At 46.8% G+C, this 15456-nt stretch overlaps 1 protein-coding gene across 1 annotated transcript in view; it reads left to right on the plus strand.

The window, feature by feature from the left end:
* The first annotated feature begins 1667 nt into the window (after positions 1 to 1667).
* Positions 1668 to 15456, plus strand: part of GPR179 (G protein-coupled receptor 179) — a 42000-nt gene continuing 28211 nt past the window's right edge. The window contains exons 1-2 of the mRNA XM_033170017.1: positions 1668 to 2694; positions 12075 to 12183. Coding sequence (XP_033025908.1) covers positions 1793 to 2694; positions 12075 to 12183 — 1011 coding nt within the window. The 5' untranslated portion in view covers positions 1668 to 1792. The remainder of the gene's footprint in view (positions 2695 to 12074; positions 12184 to 15456) is intronic.

The raw sequence follows: 15456 nt of genomic DNA on the forward strand, positions 1-15456 counted from the left end.
TAAAAAAAAGTGTGTCTAGACCAGGCATAGGCAAACTCAGCCCTCCAGATGTTTTGGGACTACAACTCCCATGATCCCTAGTGGTCAGGGATGATGGGAATTGTAGTCCCAAAACATCTGGAGGGCCGAGTTTGCCTATGCCTGGTCTAGACATTCAATTGTTTCACCCATAACCTAGGCTTAAGGTGTCATGTAGCTCCTAGTTTTCATATCTCATTTTCTAACACTGTCTTTGGCGTTTGTGAGTCAAGACAAAATTTGTTTCACTGCAAAGCAAAAGGCCATGGAGAACAGCAGAAGGATTCAGCAAGATTTAATTAGCAGCACTAATTGACAACCAGTGTTAAAAGATGAGCAGGCATGGTGAACACTCAGCATAAAGGCACCCTTCCCTCAATTAAAAGAAAGGGATTGTATGCAAAACAATAAGACAAAGTGATAGTACAAGCAATTTAAAATGATACATCCAACTGATGGAAAAGCACCCCACAAGAATGTAAAATGCACTCTGTTGCAATGGTAATGACAATGCACTTGTGTATGCTCAGGGGTACTTTTCTTATTATAAGGCCATGTGGTCCAGAGCTGAGCGAAGACCTGGATTAAAAAAGGGGGTTCTGGGGGCTGAGCCCCAGTAAACTGTGACTCAGATTAGGTCATGATTGTCTTCCATGCCTCCCTTTCTTTCTTTCTTTCTTTCTTTCTCTCTCTCTCTCTCTCTCTCTCGTCTCTCTCTCTCTCCTTCAATTCACCCTCTCCATTCCATAATTCATATTCCGCCCCCCGCTCTCGCTTTCCTCCCTCTATCTCACATCTCCTGTTCCATCTCAACATGTAGAAAGCAACAGTACAGAACATCCTGTCTGAAAATTCTCCATCCTTGTTTTTCCACCCTTTTCGCTTCCACCACCCTTCACTGTGCTTGAACAGTTAATTATATTTAGCAGCATGATACAAACATCAGTAGGCAAGTAGGTGACCTTATAAATGACTATCATGGTGTTAGTCAAGCTGATGAATGGAAATGGGGGGGGGCACGAATAAGGCGGGGAGGGGAGAGAAAGGGAGGGGTGAGGTGGGAAGACAAATTTCCCGTTGCCATGGCACTCCATGCAGGATTTGGTTGCTTGCATCACTGTCAGACCTATATCCCCTAATGGAACTAAAGTGAGACGAGAGGAGGGGGAAAGAGAAGAGAGAGAGAGAGAGAGAGAGAGAGAGAGAGAGACAGACACTGTTCCCTTTCCATCTCCCTCCCTCCCTTGTGTCTCTCTCTCTGGCCTTACCCAGGATTTCTCCATTCCAAGCATTAGCAAGTGAGGCTGTTGATAGAACCGTGCATGTGTGCGTGTGTGCGTGTAGATCTGCAGAGATTTAAAAGCCCAGGCATATAATAGTAGCCGAGGAGGGGAAAGGAGAAGGGGGGGGGAGCCAGTGCAAGCAGCTGCTCATATTGTAGTGACGTCTGCTCCATCACCAGCCAGGGAGGACAGAAGCAAAAGAGAGAGCGAGGAACCGAGAGTGGCCAAGAGAGGCGGAAAGAGAGCGATAAAAGTCCTGCAAATTCTAAGCAGGAGGAAGAGAACTCTCTGGCAGGTGTGCCAATGCCCATTAGGGATGGTCATCTCTTGGAGATGGGCAGGCTTCCTTTGCTGCTTCTCGGTTTTTCTCCCTCCACTTCCTGAGGATCTCTAGAACCCTGCGGACGCATCAGGACTCCCAAGAGGGCTTCCCCGTGGCTGAAATGATCCCCGCCGGATGACTGGTGTTTCCCGAGCCCTTTTGCCGAACCATGGAGATCTGCTTGTTGGGGTTTCTGGTTGGGTGTTTCCACCTGGAGCTCCTAGAGGCCACTGGGATCTTCCAGCATCAACGGTCAGCTCCACCCAAGGCCAGGACTCCAAAAGCAAAGGAATGGATGCCTTCCTCCCCTTCCCCCTCCCCTTCCCCGCTTTCACCTTCTTCTTCGGCTTCGACTTTCACTTGGGTGCCTACCCCTAACTTGGATAAAACTGATCCTGACGGGTCAGAGGCGGCGGCGGCCTTCTTGTACTCTGGAAAGGCGTTGCACCTCTTGCAAGCCAACTGTACCCGGAGGTTTGAGGTGAGGGATACAGGGAAGGCCTCTGGCCCTCCCCCAGCTTTGCGTTCCTACTTGCGCGGTGCTACCGAGACCCTGGCCCATGCCACCAATTTCCTCAACATGGTCTTCCAGACCAACGACATACGGGAGTCCAGCGTGAAGGAAGACATTGAGTGGTACCACGCCTTGGTCCGAAGTGTTATGGATGGAGACCCCCAAGTTTACAGAGCTGTGCTGACCTTTGATGCTCACCCGGTGTCTTCCAAGCCCCAGCTGATGCTCCAGGCCACCAAGGAAAACAATGAGATCTTGCTCCAAGACCTCTCAACCTCTGCAGAAAGCTTGAGGGATTTGACTTGGGAAAACGAGTGGTACAACTTTTTCCGTTTCCAGAGGTCCCCGTCGCTCTATAAGAGGATTCTCACCAACGACCTCAAGACCCTCGACACTCCCAAATGGAGCCAGGGAGATAGTTACGTGATGGATATCGGCCATATCAAGTGGTCTCCACCTTTCCTGGAATGTGAAGATGGGAAATTCCTGCCCAACTGGATGGTCACTCTCTCCTCTTCCTTCTACGGCCTCAAGCCTGATCTAAATCCAGAATTCAAGTGAGTCGGGGAAGGGTGGTGGTGATGAGGGGTGAGGCTGTGGACCAAACTACTTGTGTGACACAGGGGATCCCTGATTTGATCTCCTAACTTTAAAAACAAAGCCGAACTTCAGTGCAGCTGTTGGGTGGGGGAAGCAGGAATTAGGTAGACAGCAAGCCTTGGAAGGGTTAACCTGGGGAGAAGTTGTTCGATATCCTTGTTTGGCCGTGTGCTGGATTCGGGGCTTCCCTTTACCAGCAAGCGTGATATTTATTAAGAAAAATCATAACCCATCAATGGCTTACAATAATATTGCAAAGGTTTTAAAAAGAAAACACACACGATTTAAGTCTGCCCGAGAAGCTGATCTCAAGTGTAAGGAAACAACAAAAGCAACAATGAATAAAGAGTACTCAAAAGCATGTGTAAAGAGAAGGGGCATGCCTTCTTTTCACAACTGTGTGTGTAACCAGTGCTCACCTCTGTATAACTGGGAATATCGGACAGTCCAAGGATTGTTGGGTTGTTCTGAAATAAAGGAGCCCTCTGATCCAGGGGCGCTGAGGCCCAGGCTTTGGTGGGTGGCTCTCAAGGACAAAGAGAAAGCATTTCAATGCTCGTTTCGTCTATGATTTCCCACGTCCCAGGACCAAGCCTTGGAGATGCCAGACTCAAATTAAGCTCTGGGATCTCCAGGCCATTATTTCATCCACCTGCCCATTTGTTCTGACACAGCAGAAGCTGGGCCTGAAGTGAGGAGAGAAAGTCCCTCACATCTATGCTTGCCACCGGGGATGGGCAAATCTACCCATTTCGGTTTTTCTCTGTTTCTAACTTCCCTCTCCACATTTCACATCAGTTTTGCTATTTATTTATTGTTTAAGTCTCGTGAAAATTCACCAGCTTTTTTAGTGCAAGCTCCTAATTATGCCCATTTTCGGCAAAGCGATTTCCCCTAATATATAATACTCTTTTTTCTTTTATTTCTTTTTTTTTGCTGTTTTCACTAGGATATGCACTTATCTGCACACTCCACCCTAGCATATGCATTTTGCTAGACATTGCTTGTCTGGAGAACTGCACTGCAAAATTAGGAGAACTGCAAATTCTGTGCTGTTTATTGTTTTGGAAAGTACAAATTACCTTAAGCAGCTCAGTCTCTAGATGTGAACGGAATCAAATTTTCTCCCCCCCTCCCTCCCGCCCGACCTGCCGCCTATTCCTTCTATCGAGAGAAACAGTTCCTATTTAGCAAATAAAATTTAAAGATAGAACAAGGAAGCGTTCTTTGAAACGATGACCCAGGAGGCAAGTCGATCCCCATCTTTTCCCGAGGCACTGCTGCATCAGTGCTGTCCTTTACCACAGCGCTGTCCGTGGTTAAAAACCGGGGTCCTTAACATGGTAAAAGTGCTGGGGGCCTCCAGCCTGGATGGAAAATCCCCTGAGGTACAGGGATGCCGTTACTCAGTAAGGAGCGAAATGCATTGCTCAGAGGCTGCTGCCACCTTCTCTCCCCACATACCAGAGAAACACCTAAAGTAATAGTCCACAAAAGTTGTCATTAGCCTGGCTTGTCAATGATTTCTGGTTTGGGAGATTGGGATACTCCAGTACTTCTAAAGCTTCCTTATCCAGTTGCCTAGAAGGGATTCTTGCTCAGAACAGGTGCCCAGGAGCAAGTTTTATGATTGTATTATTGCAATATTGTTTTAAACGTCTGACCGGTTCATTCATGTTCACCAACCATGTACTCTGTCCTGGACAGTCCTCACTAATCCCGAGAGAGAGAGAGAGAGAGAGAGAGAGAGGAGAGAGAGAGAAGAGAGAGTGTTTGTGTGGTGTGTGTGTTGGGGAGAGTGAGCTTAGGCTGAGGGAAAGGAACTCTGACAAGGGTTCAAAATAACCCTTTAAAAAAATATAAGCTCACATGTAATAGGGTTGAACTAAGATTTCAAAGAGGTTCTGGGGCTGAGAGCCCAGTACTCCGTAGCTCCCAAACAAGCCCAGGAAAAAAAGATGACCAAAGACAAAGAACCTGTGTTCCTACAGATCAGGAATCAATGTGGTTCTTCCAGGTGTTGCTAGACTACAACTCCCATCATCCCTCACCATTGGCCATGCTGGGCAGGGGATGATGGGAGTTAAAACAATGTACGGAGGACAACAATTTCACCACTGCTGGGTTATAGGAATGTATTTCTCTTTTAATGGGGATGGCTGGAGACCTTAAATCTTACATGTCCACAATGACAATGGCTAATATCTCAGCATCCGCCTGGTATAAAATCCTGAAATCCAAGCTATTGCAATGTAAAAGGGCCAATTAAGAGTTTCTGGCAGAGATGTGGGAGGTTAGATACCTGTCCGTTTCCCACTGTGGGACTGACGGAAGCTCTATGATTAGCCACCTTTTCGGCCCCGGAAAGACGTAATAAACTTCCTGCTTTTGCTGCCTGCTGGGGACGGCAAAAAACTGCAGTGGCCAAGCATACAGTAGGCCAAAACCCATGTCAGTGGGCTCTACTCAGCTTGGTGAGAACGCAAATTGTGCCTATAGAAAGAAGGCAGGGTGGTCTAGTGCCTGATTTTTAAAGGATTTGAGAATTAAGAGGGAGAACGATCTGATGAGAATGGGTTTTGCAAAACCATGGCATCCTACAACAAGTAGTAAAGGGTTAGGTTAAACCTCAGGACGAAATGTGGCAAAGTGGTGGGTAGAGCAAACACTTCCATCCCTCCCACATTCCAGCTAAAAGATTGGAGTTGGTAGCCAGGGATGAGTTCCAGTGGCCATTCTGTGTCCACATTCTAGCATGCCCTATGCTCTCCAGTCCCACAGCAATAATCAGAGCCTCTCTCATCAGTTTGGGATGAAGGGGAAAGTGTAACCTGCACTTTCCTTCCCCGATGCCCCCGCACAGTCGGGTTTTCAGGAAGAATTCAGTTCCATACACTCAGCGAACCTCTAGCAGATGACACATTCGGGCGACTCTCCCACCACCCCCAGCAAGTACCACTCTGTCTCTTGGAGTACAGGAGAAGGAACAGAGGGGCGAAAAGAGCAAGAGAGCTGCCCTCCCACAACGTGGTCCCTTCTCCAAGCAGGGTAGCTAAAGAGAACACGAGGAAATGCATCTCCAAAAAAAAAAAAGAATGCATCTATCTGCATAACATTTGCACGTGCTGCTTCAAATGTATGGGTGCAAACTTCGAAATACGACTATAATTTATGGAATTAGAAATATAATTCATTTCATGGTAGTGGGGAAGATTGTAGCCAAGTGACCTGAGTGTCTGCTCAGTCCGCTGCCTAGGTGTTGCTCAAAATTGCTAGGTTGGCAGACAGTCCTTGACCTTACCTTTTTACCTTTGCTCAAAATTGATGGGCAACGTCGAAGCCCTTCCTGCTCTCCTTTCTTAGATTTCTTAATATTTAAACTGGACTTGGATCAGACAGCCCTTCAAAAAAGAAGAAGACAGTCTTCTGAAAAACAGGACACAGTCCCCTCTCTGCTGGCTTACTGTCTAAAATATATTGACACAAAAATGGGGCAAAGGGGTGAACAGGAAAAGGCGCTGCTCCAATCCTATTGAAGACGTGAAATTTGGAAACGCTTGAGTCAAATTTGACATGCTGCTGGATTTCGAAGGTGTGCGAAACTTCTAGAGCCGAGCCCAAATTTCTTGACCGCACTTGCGCAAGCGTGATGTTTAGAGTGAAGCTTGCAGAAGTGTTATCAAGAAAATATGTGCAAAAACACGGCATTCATTGTTGTTTTCTCAAGCGCAGCCCTCACACATGGAGACAGTTTCTTCAAATCAGGTTGCTTAGTTTGGGGGTGTGCCGGGGGACTTCTGGCGGTTCCCTCACTTTGAGAAGTGAGGTTACAGAGAACCAGGCAGAGGGCCTTGTCAGTAGTGGTGCCTGCCCTGTGGAACGCCCTCCCATCAGATGTCAAGGAAATAAACAACTATCTGACTTAAAGAAGACATCTGAAAGCAACTCTCTTTAGGGAAGTTTTTAATGTTTGATCTTTTATCGTGTTTTTTATATTTTGTTGGACGCCGCCCAGAGTGGCTGGGGAAACCCAGCCAGATGGGCAGGGTATACATAAATTATTATTATTATTATTATTATTATTATTATTATTATTATTATTAACAATTGGTGAAAATACAGTGGTACCTCTGGTTAAGAATTTAATTTGTTCCAGAGGTCCGTTCTTAACCTGAAACTGTTCTTAACCTGAGGTACCACTTTAGCTAATGGGGCCTCCTGCTGCTGCCACGCTGCTGCCGCACAATTTCTGTTCTCATCCTGAGGTAAAGTTCTTAACCCAAGGTGCTACTTCCGGGTTAGCGGAGTCTGTAACCTGAAGCATTTGTAACCCAAAGCGTTTGTAACCCAAGGTACCACTGTACTTGTTGTTTGGGCCACTGGAAACACACACACACACGTGTGTGTATGTGTGTGTGTGTGTGTTTCCCATTTGACTGGGTTACCCCAGCCGCTCTGGGTGGCTTCCAACAAATAGCAACAACATTATAATAATGAGCTTCCACAGCAGCACTGACTACAGAACAGGCTAGTTTTAGGACTTTCCACGGCAAGGGAAAATCCAGATTCATGTGTAGAAAAACTTGGCTAGTGTTTTGATGGCAATATTATTATATTGGAGGATGTTCAGTAGGGCCAGTTCTGCGGTGACTTCTAATAGCTGTTTAGTTATTTTGCATATTTCTTGTACGACTGCTATCCAGAAGGGCTGGATTTTGGGGCATTCCCACCACATGTGGATGTATGTGCCTGTGGAGGTGCAGCCTCTCCAGCATTTTGGTGAGGTTCCTGGGTGTATCAGCACTAGTTCCCATGGTGTTAGGTACCATCTGTAAGTGAGTTTCAGAGTGAGTTCTTTTCTTTACCTGGATCTATGTATTCCTGGCTGTAGGCTTGAATACTCCTGATAGGGCATGGGTGGAGAACCATGGGGCCACATTCCCTTGCTGGGGCGGGTTGGGGTGCCTGCACCTCAGTGGTGGGTGTGGTCAGAGGCAAAAATGGATGGATCAATGGATGTAACCCTTTGTACAGTAGGCGACATTCCAACCACACATAAATCAGAGGTTCTTTCATGGACACCTCACCAACAATCACATATACAGGCAAAACTGAATCTGCCACTATGTGATTGTAACCCCCCTGAAAGTAGCAATCATCTGCATCCTAAAACTGTTCCCAGATGCATACAAGGATGGCTTGTCCATACAAGGATGGTTTGGACAACAGCCTCCCCCACTCCACCCTGTCTCCATCCTTGCTCATTGTACCATCTAGTCCGATGGAAGAGTTCTTGAGGACTCAAATAATGTGCCTGCGATTCTGTGTCATTTTAGTTGGCCTAATAAAGGTATTGCCTGAATATTGTCTGGACCAATATAATCCTGTGGTAACAACAACAACAACAACAACTACTACTACTACTATTACTACTACTACTTTATTTCTACCCCACAAATCTGGTTGGGTTTCCCCAGCCGTTCTGGGCGGCTCCCAACAGAATATTAAAAACACAATAAAGCATCAAATATTAAAAACTTCCCTAAACAGGGCTGCCTTCAGATATCTTCTAAAAGTTGTTAATTTCCTTGACTTCTGATGGAAGGGTATTCCACAGGGCAGCCGCCACTACCAAGAAGATCCTCTGCTTGGCTCCCTGTAACCATCACTTCTCGGGCTGAACGATGGGGGTGGAGACGCTCCTCCAGGTATACTGGGCTGAGGCCATTTAGGGCTTAAAAGGTCAGCACCAACACTTTGAAATGTGCTCGGAAATGTACTGGGAGCCAGTGTAGGACCGGTGTTGTTATGTATTGAAGTTCTCACCCTAGGCCACTAGGGGTGTTGTGAATATAGTTTCACTCTGCCCACCCGTGACTGCAGTTCTCACTCAGGTCCACAACATGCAAATGAAGGATTGAGAGTGCCGTTCACGGATTGGGTAGCTAGAGAGAGTTGTTACTGTTGCATGTTACTGAGTACTATATAAGCAGGCTGGCTCAGCCCTTTAGTTCAGTTCTGTTCCAGCCTGAGAATAAAGAGAGCTGCTTGGAGAATCACTGTGTCGCCTGCTATGTCCACCCACTACTTAATAGGTGTTATATGGTCTTGGCAGCTACTCCCAGTCACCAGTCTAGCCGCTGCATTCTGGATTAGTTATAGTTTCCAGGTGAAAGGTGGTTTTGTTGTTGTTCAGTCATTCAGTCGTGTCCGACTCTTCGTGACCCCATGGACCAGAGCACGCCAGGCACGCCTAGGTGTATATACAAATTTAATAAAGGTGGTATACAAATTTAATAAATAAGTATGTTTACCTTTACTTTTAAAAAAACTATTTCCCCTTCCCACCTTGGACTGCCCCCCCCAAAAAAGTTCTAACCTAAAATAAACCTCTTCCTGATTTACAATCTTAATTTGTTCGTGGCCGAATGCTGGTGAACCATCAGTCCCTCTAAGTCTCGACCACATGTCTGCCTATGTGTCTGCCTATCTGTCTACTCTTGCCCTTTGAATGAGCAAGCTCTTTCTGCACCATATAGAAGTCCTTTTAGGCTCCCCCCCCCGAGTCACACTGTTGAGAAATTGTGTGTGCGTGTGTGTGTTTCATAGTGTCCTATATCTGATAAGTCCATCCTCCCCCTGTGCGTTGACCGACAGCTGCTAGCCGGTGTAGTAGTACATAAACCGTCAACAAACAGGTCGTTCCCCATGCAGTGACCCCGTTTGGCTGCTTCAGATCTGTCTGTTCCAGAGTTCAGGCAAGCGCAAAAGCCTGGGTCCATCTGGAAAAGGGCACACTCTCCAGGCCGTTTGTGAGCATGTATGTTGTTCATGCCTCTTACCGGTAGTTATGTATCCATTTCAGCTTCCAGGAAATTGCATCCCTGACAGTGACTCTTGAGTTTCTGACTTTCAGAATTTAGATGTAGTTAAGAGCTGGACTTAATTGTCCAGGGGTCCTTTACCTAGTCTATAGGGATAGGTACCGGTATTTCCTTGAAAGTTCCATTTAAAGTCGAACCAACCTCATTTGCCGCTTCCTGAAACGATATGTGAACTGAATCAGAGTCACCCTTCCAAATTTGCACTTCTCTGATGTCAAGGAGATAAGTAACTATACAACCTTTAGAAGAAAACCTGAAGCCAGCTGTATGTAGGGGAGTTTTTCAATGTTTAATGTTTTACTACCTTTTTGTATATGCTGGAAGCTGCCCAGAGTGGCTGGGGCAACTCAGTCAGATGGCAGGGTACAAATAATAAAATTCTTCTTCTTCTTCTTCTTCTTCTTCTTCTTCTTCTTCTTCTTCTTCTTCTTCTTCTTCTTCTGCAAATACAGTTCTCCAGCCAAGTAACCTGTGCAAAAATGTTTATTTTAGGCTAAAGTGTGCATTAAAAATTGAAGTCTGGGGGTGGGGGATGGATTTCTGAAATTTGGCACTTTGTCCTGGATCTTAGGCAATTTTGTATCTTTTGGATCTAAAGAAAAGCTCAACAACTTTCGGGGTGTCCTGGTTTTTACTTTTTGAAATATGGCAACCCTATAGTAGGGAAAACATAACTATTACAGGCAACCCAGTAGGATGTGTGGGGTATAAATAGTAAAATTATCATTTTGGAATGGGATGTCCCTATTGTCATTGGAGAAATGTTGGAGGGTATGTGAAAGATACTCGGAGTCGAGTGTGAATTTCATGCTCTTTATTCAGCTCATAGTAGTGAGGACTGTAGTTCCCCCAAAACGTTTGCTTTATATACACTATTTACACAATGGGCCCCACGTGATTGGCTAATTCCGGGATACTCCTGTATGCCAATCAGAGTGCAGATTCACTTCCACCTGGAGCTGGATTGGGTGGCTCCTGCGGACCAATCAGACTGCTGCAATCTCAATCCTATTGTTCTGGGACCAATCAGACTGCTGCAATCTCAATCCTATTGTTCTGGGACCAGTCAGACTGCTGCAATCTCAATCCTATTGTTCTGGGACCAGTCAGACTGCTGCAATCTCAATCCTATTGTTCTAGGACCAATCAGCCTGCTGCAGTTTGGATCCTATTCAACTCAGTACATAACAGTATGGTATTGTGCCCCTGAGGTCTTTCTCTGTACAGTCGTACCTCAGGTTGCGTACTTTTCGGGTTACGAACTCCTGAAACCTGGAAGTGTTTCCCGCCATACATGCCCATCCGCGCATGCGCAGAAGCACGTTTTTCGGGTTACGTACGTTTCGGGTTACGTACAGCGACCCGGAACGAATTGAGTATGTAACCCAAGGTACCACTGTAGTGCATGAAGCCTCTGAGGCCCCGATTCCCTGACCCTTGGCTATGAGTGGGCTTACCACATAGAGCGGAAGCAGGAAGTTGGAAAAGTGACACTCTTTCCACTTTCTCTCTCAGCTTTATGTGCTTTTCAAGGCTCAGATTAATTCTACTAGAGCCAACAATTACATGGAAAAAATAGAGTGTGTGTACATGCGCGCGCACACACACTGATCTGAAAAAGGGCCCTGAGAAGTGATTAGATGAGGTAGTGCCCATGGCACTTGCTTAAAAATAAAAATGTTCCCATGGACCTAAAATGGTTTGCAACCCCTACTTCTCAGCACTTGGGGCGGCAGGCCATGCTGGCTTCAGGCTGTGAAGGGGTCTGTATATTTGAATCATCTTCATCATCATCATCATCATCATCATCATGTTCTGCATAGTTTGGATTAAATCCTTGCCCCCCAATAAAGAATAGTCCTAATCATCTCTTTACTCTCCCATGTTTTATGGCGTGACCCAACATCAAACATTATTTCCCTGCTCATTAGCACAGGTTGCTCAATGGAAGCAGTTATTTACTCATATCAGCCAGCTGTGGCAGTGTCTGTAGGAACCCTCAGACCTGTGACTCTGCAGAAGACACAGGTGTTGGGTGGCGCTGTAGTCTAACCCACTGAGCCGCTTGGGCTTGCTGATCAGAAGGTCGGCGGTTTCGCAATGGGGTGAGCTTCTGTTGCTCTGTCCCAGCTCCTGCCAACCTTGCAGTTCAAAAGCACGCCAGTGCAAGTAGATAAATTGGTACCACTGGGGTGGGAAGGTAAATGGCGTTTCCATGCGCTCTGGCTTCTGTCACAGTGTCCCGTTGCTCCAGAAGCGGTTTAGTCATGCTGGCCACATGACCCGGAATGCTGTCTGTGGACAAACGCCGGCTCCCTCGGCCTGAAAGCGAGATGAGCGCCGCAACCCCATAGCCACCTTTGACTGGATATAATTGTCCAGGGGTCCTTTACCTTACCTTTACCTCCTGCCTCCTACATTGCATGCCTAACCTCTTGTGTTGTCTGTTCCAGGGGAGTTCTGAGGATGGATGTTAGAATCCAGAAGATTGACATAAACCAGTGTGCCAGTGGACAGGGATGGTTTGCAAACACCCACCAGTGTGACCTCAACAGCACACAGGTAAGGAAGATCCTTACAGCTCTACTGCCAATTAATCTCATGTATAACAATATTAGCTACCAGCCTTTTCCTCTGAAGCACCCATCCTCTAGAACTCCCTCCCTAGAAATACCCATAACTCCTGAAACCACCTTCTACGTAACACATAAGTGCCTGTGGTGTTGCTAGGTGCTGTACATAACATAGCAGTGCCACAGTCGTGACTCAGACTGTGATTTACGATTTTGGGGGATCAGTGGGGTCTGGTGCCCATTGTGACTGGTGGGGCAAGTGTCAGGGAGCCCCACAGTAGGCGGAACCAGAGCCAAGGACGGGAAGAGCCAGCTAATACCTGCCGCAGGGCAGGAATCACTCAGTTCAAAGGTAGAGTTAAGTCTTTATTAACAAAAACATGACCTCTGCAGACTTGGCTGAATGTCAGGCCCAATGAGTAGAGCAACTCATTCCCAGCAGTCTTCTTCAGTGAAAATCAGTTGCCGAGATGCCTCCACACCAGGACTTTTTTCAAGCGATCAGAGACTATGCCTATGTGCAGCTAAACTCTCCTCCTCCCTTGTTGCGCCTCTTCTGGTTTTGGGAGACAAGCAGGGAGGAAAGCTTGTTGCAGCAGGAGGGGAAGACACCCGTGACTCTGCACCAGCCTGACTCCTCTCTGCCTCTTGGCCTCCCTCGTCCCACTTTCGTGCTTCAGCTTCTGCATCTGATTCGGGACTTCTCTCTGCCACAGACCCTCCCTGCTTACTAAGCCCTGTTACCTCTTCATCTTCAAACACCTCCTCTTCCCAGCCTGCTCCCTCTTCTCCCTCTGACCACTAATCATTGTTCCACCACCACTCCCTGGGCTCTGAACCTTCCCCAGCTGGTTCCTTTCACCATTCCTCTGCGTCCATCCAGTCCAACCACCAGCTGGCTGAAGTTGGTGGGGCACAGCCCCATTTAGACAAATGGACCAGAGATTAGGTATCTTTGTCCCTCCAAATGTTATTGGACATCAGCTGCTGCCTGGTGTTTCGCTGCCAGAGCTGGAGCACCAAATCTTTACTAGCAAGGAGAATGAAAGCTAGAGGACCTCTCAAAGTTTTGCCGAAGGAGGAATTCTCAAAGGTTTCTTCTTTCACCAGGACAAAAATCTATAATACAGGTAACAGGACAATATATTGACAGCTAAGTCACCATATGCGACAAACACTCCTCACGTTACATCACTTCGTACAAAATGTGTAAACATCAACAACACATTAATCTTTGAAAGCCAAATAAATGTGAAATAACATTGAAAAGAAAGAACGCAGCCTGGATTACTTGGGAGCCATATGTGAATTTCTGAAACGTAATTTCTTGTCGACGCTCGCAAACTTTTGTGCAAATGAATAAAGGGATGTTGATGTAATATGCCAAATGGTTATTGTTGTTTACCCTTGATTAATCTAATCACAGTACGTTTCTTGCCAATTTATAAAATGCATTTCAAACATCTTCTCTCGCACACACTCGTTTGATCCTCCGGCACCCTCCTTCCTTTTCAATGCAGCTCCTGCCATTAAAAGTTCATACAAGTTCCTTACAATTAAAAACTTACTGATGCTCTAGGCACAATTCAATTGACCATTTATTACTGTATATCCTTTCATAGATTTTCGCTGCTGTTGCAAAGCTCTGCTCAAAGCACATAGGGTGTTTTCTCTTTGAAGAAAGCTGCACGTTTCTTCTTCTTCTTCTTCTTCTTCTTCTTCTTCTTCTTCTTCTTCTTCTTCTCCTCCTCCTCCTCCTCCTCCTCCTCCTCCTCCTCCTCCTGTGATCTTCCTTGCTGCCACAGGGATAGCCTGGCTGAGTCTCCACCCCTCCCCGCCCCCTTCAATCTGCTATGTTGCCTAGTACCGTTCTCAGCCAACATCACTCTTCTTCCTCTGTGCCACTGCCTTCCTCGTGCTTCTTTCCAGCATCCCTCCTGTGTCTCATTTCCCCTTTGCTTCCTGCCTCCCTGCATTATCCCCCCCTTCTCTCTGCCGACCCATCTGCCTCCTTCAGCTGCTCTGTACCTTCACTGCACAGCAGGGGTTTAATGTGCAAATCTGCATTTAAGCACCTTTTGCCCGAGAGGAGTGTGTGTTGGTGCCTGCGTGCTGCGATGAACATTGGGCACATAGCCTGCAATGAGCAGGGACAAGATGGTTTTGTTGTTCTCTAGGTGGTGGTGGTCTATGTGTGCTACAAACCGGGAGCCGTGTGACAGGAACCAGCTTGGGATGCAGGAGGCAGGGGTGCCGGGAAAGCTTTGAGGGGGGCCAGAGTGGAATCAGACGTATTTGTGGCAGAGGCAAAATAGAAAAGAAAAAGGGCCAGCGGTAGTCAAGAGGCAGGGTTGCACAGCTCTTCAGAGACCATGGCTCAGTGGAGCAGCACTCACACACATCTCTAGTTGGCTGTGAATGTCTCCAGTCTGAAATCCTGCTGTTGCTAGTCAGTATAGACCAGACATCGCCAACCTTTTCAGGCCCGGGGAACGCAGTTAACCCAAACGTACATTTGGGTGACCTACTGCTTACCGGTAATCTAGTGCTCCTGTTGCAGCCCACCTTGGATCAGGCTGTGACCCACCAGCCGAAGACATTTACCAGTTGAAGACCAGTGTAGTATACAGTACTGAAGCTTTCATGGATTCCTCTGTCCCCATGAAAAGAAGCAGCAGAATAAATGATGGGAAAGGAGGCTTTGGTCCTTTGAGCATAATGTACACTAGGGGTCAGCAACCTTTTTCAGCCATGGACCAGTCCACTGTCCCTCAGACCATGTGGTGGGCTGGACTATATTTTTTTTTTGGGGGGGGGAATGAACCAATTCCTATGCCCCACAAATAACCCAGAGATGCATTTTAAATAAAAGGACACATTCTAGTCATGTAAAAACACGCTGATTCCCAGACCGTCCACGGGCCGGATTGAGAAGGCGATTGGGCCACATCCGGCCCCCGGGCCTTAGGTTGCCTACCCTTGATGTACACCAGCCACGTCCAACTCCCAAGAGACTGTGATCTACTACCAGTATTAAAAAAATCTGGCAGTGATCTACCCATTGTCATTGGAGGGAGGAGGAGCGTTCATGGAGTAGGTGGTTTGCCCAGAGTTGTTGAGCCCAAAGTCGTTGAGGCTTTTTCAGGGTAGGATTGCCCAGAGTTCTTCAGCTTTTATTTGTTAACTTTTTGTAAACTTTATTTAATCCCACGATCGATAAGGGTCCCACGATCTACTAGGATCAGCTGGGGATCTACCTGAT

The sequence above is a fragment of the Lacerta agilis genome, chromosome 14 (assembly GCF_009819535.1).
Source record: "Lacerta agilis isolate rLacAgi1 chromosome 14, rLacAgi1.pri, whole genome shotgun sequence".
NCBI classification, from domain to species: domain Eukaryota; kingdom Metazoa; phylum Chordata; class Lepidosauria; order Squamata; family Lacertidae; genus Lacerta; species Lacerta agilis.